General features: G+C 36.8%; 1 protein-coding gene and 2 non-coding genes across 3 annotated transcripts; 2 read left to right on the plus strand and 1 right to left on the minus strand.

Moving 5' to 3' along the window:
• Positions 1 to 241: 241 nt before the first annotated feature.
• Positions 242 to 3,815, plus strand: LOC131944296 (HIG1 domain family member 1A, mitochondrial-like). The gene is made up of 3 exons (XM_059304853.1): positions 242 to 387; positions 1,727 to 1,864; positions 2,428 to 3,815. Exons 2-3 carry the CDS (start codon positions 1,777 to 1,779, stop codon positions 2,637 to 2,639), a joined length of 300 nt encoding a protein of 99 aa, XP_059160836.1. The 5' UTR covers positions 242 to 387; positions 1,727 to 1,776; the 3' UTR covers positions 2,640 to 3,815.
• Positions 3,816 to 7,269: 3,454 nt separating this feature from the next.
• On the plus strand, positions 7,270 to 7,340 carry Trnag-gcc (transfer RNA glycine (anticodon GCC)). The gene has a single exon. It is a non-coding gene; the product is annotated as a tRNA-Gly (tRNA).
• A 680-nt stretch (positions 7,341 to 8,020) lies between these two features.
• Trnaq-cug (transfer RNA glutamine (anticodon CUG)) lies at positions 8,021 to 8,092 on the minus strand. The gene has a single exon. It is a non-coding gene; the product is annotated as a tRNA-Gln (tRNA).
• Positions 8,093 to 11,303: the final 3,211 nt, after the last annotated feature.

Raw genomic sequence — 11,303 nt, forward strand, 5'->3', positions numbered from 1 at the left:
ACATTACAGGATAAATTTTTATGCCAGTAAGGATGTCGTAATGTAACTTATTTGTTTTTTGCTAAATATTTAAAAATCAATAAATATTAGGCCTTTAACATGTATTTAAAAGTAAAACTATTTTTTATTAAATATTGAATTACAGATTATGTTTCAGTTTCAATCAAACGTAATAATATTTTATGTATCAAAAAGATTGTCACAAGCTGCAATAAACCTGGCATTACATGACCTCTAAAACTATTTATAATTGTACCGTAAAAACACGAACTTTGTCAATGATGAAATATCAGTTTCGAAAGTAGGAAGACAAAAAGTGATACAAGTGTCGTTAGGTTCATTAGTCGAAATATTTACGTTTGGAACATTGTATTACGTGTTTGATACGTAAGTTTGTTCTATTTTTCAAAACCCGATTTAAATAAGAAATGTAGGCCTACAGATTTAAATATTAAATAAATAAATTAGTATTTATTATTGATTGGGAGAATTTTTATACCGGTGTCCAATAATGGAATCTTTAAAAAAGGGGTGTTCTGTTAGTAACTAAATAATACTAAAACTTATACTATAGGCTACATACTTAGCCCAATAGTAATAGTAAATATACTAAGTACATACATGGCTGGCTAATGTCAATTCTAACCCTATCCCTAACGAACTGGGAGACTAAACCCTAGCAATGAAAAAACAACAAATATTTAGAAGAATATCTGAATTTCAGCTTTACTTTACTAACATCACTGGAAATAAAATAGAGAAAAACAATGCGTATTATGCAAAGTTGTTCTCAGCCATGAGTCTATGAAACCTTCAAAACTTAAACGTCATTTTGAGACGAGTCATTCGGAACACACCAAAAAGATATGGAGTTTTTTTGTCGGCATGAAGCTAGTTGCGGATGTCAGAGACTTAATTGAACACAGTTTTCTTAAAGGAAACTGAGCATTAGTGCAAGCACCAAATGAAGTCGTATTAGAAATTGCCAAGCAAAAACAACATAATTATTCACAATAATAGAATCTTATCAACCCCTGCATGTTTGAAGATGGTGAAATTAATTCTTGTGGATTGATTCCAGGGCAGTAAAGATGCAACAAATAGCTCTGTCTAATATTTCTATTCAGTGGCTTATAGCAGATATGTCCGTAGATGTTAAATAACAAATATTGAATCAAATTAAGCTTTCACCTTTGTTTGCTTTTCAAGTTGATGAATCAATAGAGATTAGTTCGTATTCACAGTTGCATACCGGTGGATTCTCTTGGATAGGGAGCTAGATCTTTCACAATTATCTGAAAGCCCGATTTTTTTACCCAAACATACCAATGTTTTAGTGGCTCACACAGACAATTTAATTTATAATAATGTGTAACTCTTACTTTATTTTACTCCATATACCAGCGTATTGAACCACTACACTAACACTGTAAATAAGTGTATGAAACACACTAAACATACATGGTTGTAATATAATCTGATCAGTACTGTTGTAGAATTTTGCAAGACAAAACTAATTAAATATTAGATATTGTTGAAAACCATGAAATATATGATAAAAAGGCTTACTAAGCCATGGTCTTGGCGGACGTCATTATTAAAAATGTGAAATTCACCCTTCAACAAAGTGTTGCCCGTTACATTTTTAAAGTGTTTGGGTTTACAGCGTTGTGCCATTTTTTCTCTTTAAAAATGAAATCAAATGTTAAAATTGTTTTTTTTACAGCTACTGATTACAAGCTTTGAGTTGGATAAAACACCACATTCTCTTTCAAAATGTCAAGCGTTGACAAACCAAATTTTGATGAATCCACCGGCAATAAGACATTCAGGAAGATAAAAGAGAATCCCATGGTTCCTATTGGTCAGTACATTTTTGTGTTTTTTAGATGACTGGTGTATTGTTGCAACCCATGTCCAACAATAGGCTCTTGCTAAATAGTTATAATTAGTTGTTTGTAGATTGTAATAATAGACACTGAGCAGAAGAATGTGCTGGCTCTTTTCTTCTTGGTGCTAGATAATGAGTGCTTGTTTCCAGTGCAAGTTCTGCCCAACTGACTGCATATTTTGACTCTTTTATTATCTGATAGCACTACTGCTGAATGTTACAACAGGAAGTCTGTGGGTAGCGTGGGGAATATAAGGGTTATGGGTCAAGCTGGTGGGTAAATTCGCTACCCCTAGAAAGACAACAAAACGCCAATTGTTTCTGAGGTCATAAAAAAGCCTAATGGGAGAGATGTAGCAAAGAGTTCATTAACGACAGGTCTAGACTGCAAGTCTGGGCTTTAGAATATCCTGGCTGACCTTACAAATAACAGGAGTCATGTATTTTTAGTGCATTTAAAATCTTAAATGACTTGTAAAAATTTTTAACTAACCCTTTCTTCTATGTAAAATTAAGAATAAATATTTTATTGTCAGGAATGACTGGTTTCTTTCTGGCTGTGGCTTATGGAATAAAGAATTACAAGAACAGGCCCAAGAACATGTCCACCTCAATGTACGTCATGAGATTTCGTGTCTTCGCTCAGTCCATTGCTGTTGGTTCAATGTTTGTTGGTATTGGGTACACAATCTTGAAAGAACACTGGACGGCAGCTGGACAAGAAACTTCAAAGTCAAGCAGTAAATAAACAGATGTGTATTTCCATTTTGTGGTTACTTAATTTAAGAGATAATGCACACACCGACTTTTCAACTATCAAAATTGGCTTTAGTTAAATTTGTTTTTAAAGATCACCTGATTTCTACAAGATGGCAATATGACTGTCAAACTATCTGTTTAGAAATGGTAGTATTTAATTTGGTTACAGTTCTGGACATTATGTCCGCTGTTTAATTACACTGTGATATCTGAATCAGTTCATGTCGCTAGTGCTGAAAGTTTTATGTCGCATAATTGTTTACATTTTTATAAAGGTAATCAATGTTGTATTTTTGTTCTAGATGTTTGTAAATGTTTGTTAGTACAACTCATCTGTCAACAAAAGGAGTTGGCTATTATTTCAACTGTGACTCGGGTACTTTTAGCATTATTGACATTATTGTTTATGACTATATTTACTGGACTTTGTCCTGTATTTGCATTGTGGATGTGCCGGTGCCATATAAATATATACTTTTTAAATCACTTTAATGAGTTTCGAAATGAGCCAGAACAAGTTCATTTCTATAAACAACGGTTTAGAAGTCTGTTTCATTAGTTTTTATAGTTGTTTTTTTTTTTCATACATTTACTTGCAACTCCACATTTGTAATTAGTTAAACGCAATCAAATGACTATATTTAATCTTTATGATTATTTAGAACAGTTTTGCAGTGTAAAAGGAAATCAGCCACAAAATTTAGTTTAAAGGGTGTGCATTTTAAAAGTTGTAACTGATATTGAATGTTATTTAAGGTGCGATTTCATGTCAGACATTTTTAAAAATAAAATTAAATTACATAGCCACTAAATATTCAACTGTTTATTTTAAAAAAAAAAATGGAAACCACTTAAAACAGTAACTACCTATTAAATATTTTTAAAATTGTATTTTGAATGATTAGTTATTAAGTGATGCATTTGTTAGTTATTTTGGTACCAAATGAATTGTACAGATTAAATACAAATCACTTCTAAATTTATTTTATCATTACTTCTGTTTTAAGAAGGTAAATGCTAATTGCTATTAATAATCAGTAACAAATGATGGCCTGTAATGGTTGAGTGAATTGTACTGGGACATTGAGTGAGTGCATTTTGTTACATCTGACCCCATTTTAGATTTCATGGTTGAAGAACACAAATAAACTGGATGTTAATTGTTTGTTCTTGGGTTTATCTGAGTTCATTTTATGTCTTAAAGTTAAAGTATGCCAGGTATTCAAACACTTTACTGATGTCTGCTTTACCTTGATTTTCTTTACTGTTCAAACTGCTGAATAATTCCTACTATAATAATTTAATATTCATCAACACAGTTCTTTTAGCTATATAGCCAAAAAAAAAGTTTCATGTTTTCTGTGAGGTAATGAATTATCCTTAAAATTTTCCCTCTGATGTATGGCTACTGAAGTAGAGTTGATTTGTTTATTCACTTAATGACAAGTCTGAAAGAGCTAATGGCATCTTAGGAATTGTGGCAGTGGGGGAGGGGGGCCTCTGCCCCCTGAAGAAAGTCTACCACCCCCTGAACGAAATGGAATTCATATAGAAAACATACTTTTACTAGTGTTCCCCCCCCCCCCCCCCCCTGAAAATGTTGACCACCCCCAAAATTATGAGGTGTCTGGAAGAAACACTGATTGTGGCAAGAAAAATTGTTCTCATTTTTTTGGGAAATTTTTCATAAGTATGCAAACTGCTGCAGAACTACTTTATATGGTGAACTTTAATTATAAGTAATATAAACTTCATAAAAAAAAATGCTTGTATTCATATAGTTAAAAAAAGTTGTTGTCTCCGATCAGAGCCGGCGTTAGGGGTACGCGGGGCCTATGGCCAACCATCCGCGCGAGGCCTTATATTTTTTTCATTGGTGTATAATTAAAACATGTACAGTGAGGCGTTTTTTTTTCTTCTTCTCAACGCGAATTAATATTTATAACGATATAGATCTATATATATATGGTATTTTTAAGCTGCTTATCAATGTCGTATTAACATTAAGACACTGATTAACAAATAATTTGTTTACTTAGAAATGCTTTTGAAACGTTGCTTGTTTCTGTTAAGGCTTTTTGTTTGAAAAGTAAAAAATAAAACAGATATAAGTTTGAGACACGCATTAAAGAGACGATGAACGTCAGCTTCAAACCTGATTTTTTTAAAAATCTTACTAGTACGTTCACAAACGAAGATCTACTTTTCTTGCCTTTCGTGAGGAAAATTCCATTATTATATCATCATAGTCCAAACTGGAGGCTATGTCTTTTTCTATTTTTCTATCCTCGCTTTTGATGCACCTGATTCATACTTGCGAAATCTATCTCTGTCTCTTGAAGCCATGGTGTAGAGGAAAAATGGTGAAATCACTTTGAAGCAACGTTAAATCGGTCCACAGTGGCGGGTGATAGTATCGATATTTTCTCAATTTATCGAGTGTTAACAGTGGCATTCAAAGTGTGTGGATGCCGGGGAAAATAGCAAAACATTGATAGATTTCGGAATGAGCTCGAATAGTGAAAAACACTGTTTACGGCTATAGATATCCAAATGAAATGACTCTCAAATGTAATCACGGACGCTCAGTAAGGTGGAACACTGGGGGGGGGGGGGGTGACAGTTGGTGTGGTGAGGTAATGGATAACTGTACATTTAAATCTATGGGATGCCAATCCCTAAAAAAATCAGTTCGGGTACTACGTTACTGGATCTCTGACCGCAGCCATTCAAGAGAAGGTGCGTGTTTATAGAGCGTCCGCGTATTACATTACAGATTAAGACCGCGTTCTCACAAGAGAAGGTCCGTGTCTATAATTAGAAAGTGAACCATGTGACAGCCAGCTTCAACTTATTTATGAGTTTCGCGACGGCATGCTTGGACTGCCGGTAATTTAGACGTTTTAGAAATCAAGAGAACTTTACCATAAAACAGTCTCGGCCCGATGTATCAAACAGTATAGACTTTATAATTTGTTTAGTGTGCCTACGTATTTTAAAACAAGAATCACTATGGCCTTAATTATTATACTGAATATCCCTACACAGAGGCGTAGCGAGGGGAGGGGGTGCGGACCGCACCGGGTGACACCATTTACGGGGGTGACACCAAGGCAAAAAATAACAAAATATATAGAGAAAAACTTGAGGGGAGTGCAAATCGAAAGTTTGAGGGGGGGGGGGGGGGGGTAAAAATCGAAAACTTGAGCGGGGTGCAAATCGAAAGTTTGAGGAGGGGGGTGCAAATTGAAAGTTTGAGAGGGGGGGGGGGAGTGCAAATCGAAAATTTGGAAGTTTTTTCCCGGGAAGGGGCATGTCCCCATCCGCTCTCACCCCCCTCCTCCTCCTCTGCAAGCCATCATCAGGTCATTGACTGTTTATTACAGGCACTCCCGCCTGCTCACTAAAAAAACGTCTTCAACGGTCCGCAAACAATAGGGTATTTTTTTACGTTTTTCCCGATTTTACCTCCAATGTCAGGTCGGGGGCAAATTCGCGACCGCCATCTCCAGTCACCTCAGGACAATAGCGAGTTGACCGTGTCAGCGATGTGTGACACTAATGTATTTCTTTAGAATAACGGTCTGTCCCAGTCCATGTAAAGGATAACTCACTAACATCAGCCGTGGCCTCAGTTTTAACATCCAACAATTTCGGCCATTTAGTTGGGTTTTTTTTTAAAATTTAATTCAGCAAAGATTATTTAAGTTTACAAACTAATTCAGACAACAATGGCGTTGCTGAAGTGCGGGGCCCCCTCAAGCGCGGGGCCTGGGGCGACCGCCCCGTTTGCCACCCCCTAACGCCGGCTCTGTCTCCGATATTAATAAATCACACATGAAATGTAACACAATGCTAATAATAGCCAGTAAGAGATCCTTTACATAATGTACAACATAAATTTATTTTTTACCAAACATTGAACTACAAATTCTTAACATTCACTAGCGGAACTGGTATGGCACTACTTTCAACATATTTTATCCAATTATCTATGTAATTAGTGGCTCAAGCTATCTAAAGTGCACATTAGGCTGCTAAGGGATAGGTCTAATCTAAGGTATATCGTAGAGCCTTCTTTTTAAGACATATTTCTCGGGGGGCGGCGGAATAAATTTTCTGTGAAGGACAATGGTAAAAAATAGTGAATTATTAAATTCTATTTCGCTCGGGGGGGGGGGTATACAGTATACATTCTTCTGAAAGAAAATAAGCATATTACTGTAAGTCTTACGGGAAATTCCATCCAATATAACAACAGAAGAACCTAAAGGTAAATCACATTCTATTTTTGTACATGATTCCTAACCAACGTAGGACGCTATATTGATGAAAGGGAGCATATCTAGCGTAGTAGCAAGGATTTTGAAATAACGAGTTACCGTACTTGAATGTGACCTAGATCTAGATCCAAATAAAAACCTGTAATTTGGGAAGTAAATGTAGGCCTGACTACCTTGTGTAAAATAATGATCAATGTTCTAAGAACAAAGTAAAATTTCTATATTTGATAGAAATACATTTTTTAAAAAATCCTTGCACATGTTCGTTAATAAAAACGTTGGGCTGTAGCAAGATATTTGCAATATACTACTTTTGATGAGCGTGCAAATTCACCAGCATCGGTGGTCTAGTGGTAGAATACTCGCCTGCCACGCGGGTGACCCGGGTTCGATTCCCGGTCGATGCAACGTTTTTTTCATCAAGAAAATATTACTTTTTAAACCCATCTCCTACTTTGAGTTGATGCATTTTTTATGCAGTCACAAATAATATTTATCTCTTGTTAGTAAGTTAAGATTTCATGTACACGCACTTTTTTGTTTAGAAAACTAGCAATTTATTGTAATTTATTATGAGTTCAAAAGCTCATGCAAAGCAATAAACATAAGATGTACGTAATAAAATATCTAAAATAAACACTTAAATTTTATCAAGGTTTTATTCACACAAAAATATTAATCTGCTCTAACGTGTGAGTATGTGAGTTATTCTCCACATCACGCCAGCAACACATCGTTGTAGCACGGCAGACGTCTAAACTCAAGATCTAGACATAATAGATATCTAATAACCAGACTAACCCTTTTACCGAGTCAAATCTTAATTCACTGTAGAGCAAAGCCAGCTTTAGCAGCACCTCTCTACCTCCAGTTGCTAAAGGAGTAGAGAAGTGGGGGGAGATTATTCTTTAGTGTTATGAAAACGCTTATTTTACTGGAAAAGGATGGGTAATAGAAGGAGATATAGACCCAATGTTTGTGTTAAATAAAAATGTCAGTTGATAATTACGTGGAAAACACCAGTGTGGTAATCACAATAACCATTTTTATTTTTTAAATGTTGGTTAGTTTAACTAAAAAAATATACAGGTTCCACCGAGATTTGAACTCGGATCGCTGGATTCAGAGTCCAGAGTGCTAACCATTACACCATGGAACCGCTGTAATTTCTGTACGCCAAATGGAAACTGATAAAGCGGTGACTAGTTAACTTATGCTGCACTGTTTTCTTTTTGTCTTCATTGGTTTGCTAGCCTTACATTTACAAGTAGGACTGGGTGCATGATTAATGATCTATCGTAAAATGCTAGGTTTGCAGTGCATGTTTTTACATTAAATTTAAAAGCGAGATTCTAATCGACACTTGTAGTGTTAAACATAATCTAAAAAGGCCTACTAAATAATAGCGAATAAATCAACGTAATTATTAAATAATTGATTCGATCTATGGTTAATTAGCGGCTGATTCCCACCTCAAGATAACATTTAACATTAAATTTAAACTTCCAAATAAATGCATTTTGTAATGATGTTTACGTTAAAAACAACAATAGCAAATCCAGGTAATGAGATTGGAATGAGATGTAGCAGCCAGGTGGTAGAAGTTAGAAGATGATGGCTTTTAACTCAGCCCCCGCCCACCCACACACAAACATGTGAGTTGGGTTTAACTCAACCCCCACCCACCCACACACAAACATGTGGGATAGCTTTCGACGGAACCCCCCACACATTTAATATGGCTTTTTACTCAAACTTCCACACACATGTGAAATGGCTTCCAACTCACCCCCTCTCACACACACACAGATTTTACCACTCCAACAAATGTACCGTCCAACAAATGTACCGTCCAACAAATGTACCGTCCAACAAATGTACCTCCAACAAATGTACCTCCAACAAATGTACCGTCCAACAAATGTACCTCCAACAAATGTACCGTCCAACAAATGTACCGTCCAACAAATGTACCGTCCAACAAATTTCCCGTCCAACTAAATATCGTCCAACAAAAGTACCGTCCAACAAATGTACCGTCCAACAAATGTACCGTCCAACAAATGTACCGTCCAACAAATGTACCGTCCAACAAATGTACCGTCCAACAAATGTACCGTCCAACAAATTTACCGTCCAACAAATTTCCCGTCCAACTAAATATCGTCCAACAAATGTACCGTCCAACAAATGTACCGTCCAACAAATGTACCGTCCAACAAATGTACCTCCAACAAATGTACCGTCCAACAAATGTACCGTCCAACAAATTTCCCGTCCAACTAAATATCGTCCAACAAATGTACCGTCCAACAAATTTCCCGTCCAACAAATGTACCCTCCAACAAATGTACCGTCCAACAAATGTACCGTCCAACAAATGTACCGTCCAACAAATGTACCGTCCAACAAATGTACCGTCCAACAAATGTACCGTCCAACAAATGTACCGTCCAACAAATGTACCGTCCAACAAATGTACCGTCCAACCAATGTACCGTCCAACAAATTTACCGTCCAACCAATGTACCTCCAACAAATTTACCGTCCAACAAATGTACCGTCCAACAAATGTACCGTCCAACAAATGTACCGTCCAACAAATGTACCGTCCAACAAATGTACCGTCCAACCAATGTACCGTCCAACAAATTTACCGTCCAACCAATGTACCTCCAACAAATTTACCTTCCAACAGATGTACCGACCAACAAATGTACCGACCAACAAATGTACCGTCCAACAAATTTACCGTCCAACAAATTTACCGTCCAACAAATTTACCGTCCAACAAATGTACCGTCCAACACATGTACTTTACAGTCCAACAAATGTACCGTCCAACAAATGTACCGTCCAACAAATTTACCGTCCAACAAAAGTACCTTCCAACAGATGTGCCGACCAAGACCAACTTACACTTGAATGATCCCACCCACTACTAGAAAAAAAAAAAAAAAAAGAAGAGACGATTAAAAAAAAAAGGTAGAGAAGATTAAAGCCGTCTGCGGCATCACTGCATGCACCTTGGAAAGATTTAGACAACGATAGCACGTGGCGGTTAGAAAAAGTTTCTTTTTTTTATGTTTTCAGAAAATAATTATTTTAAAAAAATCTATGGTAGGCTGTTAGATCCATTTCCACAATTTAGTTCAATGGTAAAATACAGTATTTTCGTTAGGACCTGTCAGTAATTAGACGGTCTGACCAGGTAAATGGTTAGTCGACTTCAAAACTGCCGACTCTGATATTGTATAATAAATATTATTATATATATATTAAGTTTTCCGGATATTGCCTGTCTTAGACTCCCATCCTTGAGTTGCAACCTAAGACCAAACAATAGTGAACCACATGTCATTATTATCTAACTTTATTTTCTACCTACAAATACCCCCACACACACCTACACACCCACCTACACCCCCCCCCCACACACACACACACTCAAACCCCAGACGCCCAAACGGCAACACGTATCTCCGATTAAAAATATATAAAGACATACACACTTATCCTTTACTCATATATGAAGATATCACCAGCAGTGTTTCTTCCAGACTTTTTTCTCCGGGGGGGGGGGCACTTAAAATTTTTGGGGGGAGCGGTAAACTTTCTTCGGGGGGGGGGGGCGGGGGCGAACACTGTTAAAAGTATATATTTTCTATATAAATTATATAAATTTTATTTCGTTCGGGGGGGGGGGGTAGAATTTTTTCGGGGGAGGGGGGGGGGGAGCAAAGCCCCTCGAAGAGATGCATGGAAGAAACTCTGATCACCAGGAGTGGACTGGCCCAGTGGTGTCGCTAGGCCGGGTATCACCCGGTGCTGCACCTCATGGTGTTAGCCCCCCCCCTTATTTTTCTCTGTATATGTTGCAGTTGGTGTCTTTCACACCATGAACAGTCTCCCCCCCCCCCCCCTTCCCATCCCCACACCCCCCGCTATAGGCCTACTTTGGTTAAAGAAAAAGAAAAGAATTTCCTTACATTTCTTTATTTAACCATTTCCCAAAGTGTATGCCAAAGCGTAAAATTACTTTTTATTTCTCCAATGATGTCCTTGGATTCAACACAGATTGAATCAATTATGACCATAGTGAATGCTCTATCCACAAGCTTAGGCTACTTTTATATGCTCAGTTAAAGTGTTCTGCTATAAAAAGTACCGACAGTTAAAGTGTTCTGCTATAATAGAACAGATAGTTAAAGTGTTCTGGTATAAAAGAACAGACAGTTAAAGTGTTCTGGTACAAAAGAACAGACAGTTAAAGTGTTCTGCTATAAAAAGAACATACAGTTAAAGTGTTCTGGTGCAAAAGAACAGACAGTTAAAGTGTTCTGCTATAAAAAGAACAGACAGTTAAAGTG

This window comes from Physella acuta, unplaced genomic scaffold, assembly GCF_028476545.2.
Source record: "Physella acuta isolate Inbredline_101_S28 unplaced genomic scaffold, ASM2847654v3 ptg000487l, whole genome shotgun sequence".
Classification (NCBI taxonomy): Eukaryota; Metazoa; Mollusca; class Gastropoda; family Physidae; genus Physella; species Physella acuta.

Excerpts from the sequence above, each read along its gene's own strand:
- LOC131944296 (XM_059304853.1), top strand. The coding sequence starts at position 1,777 with ATGTCAAGCGTTGACAAACCAAATTTTGATGAATCCACCGGCAATAAG. Across the intron at positions 1,865-2,427 it reads GAATCCCATGGTTCCTATTG|GAATGACTGGTTTCTTTCTG; the intron begins GTCAGTACATTT and ends TTTTATTGTCAG.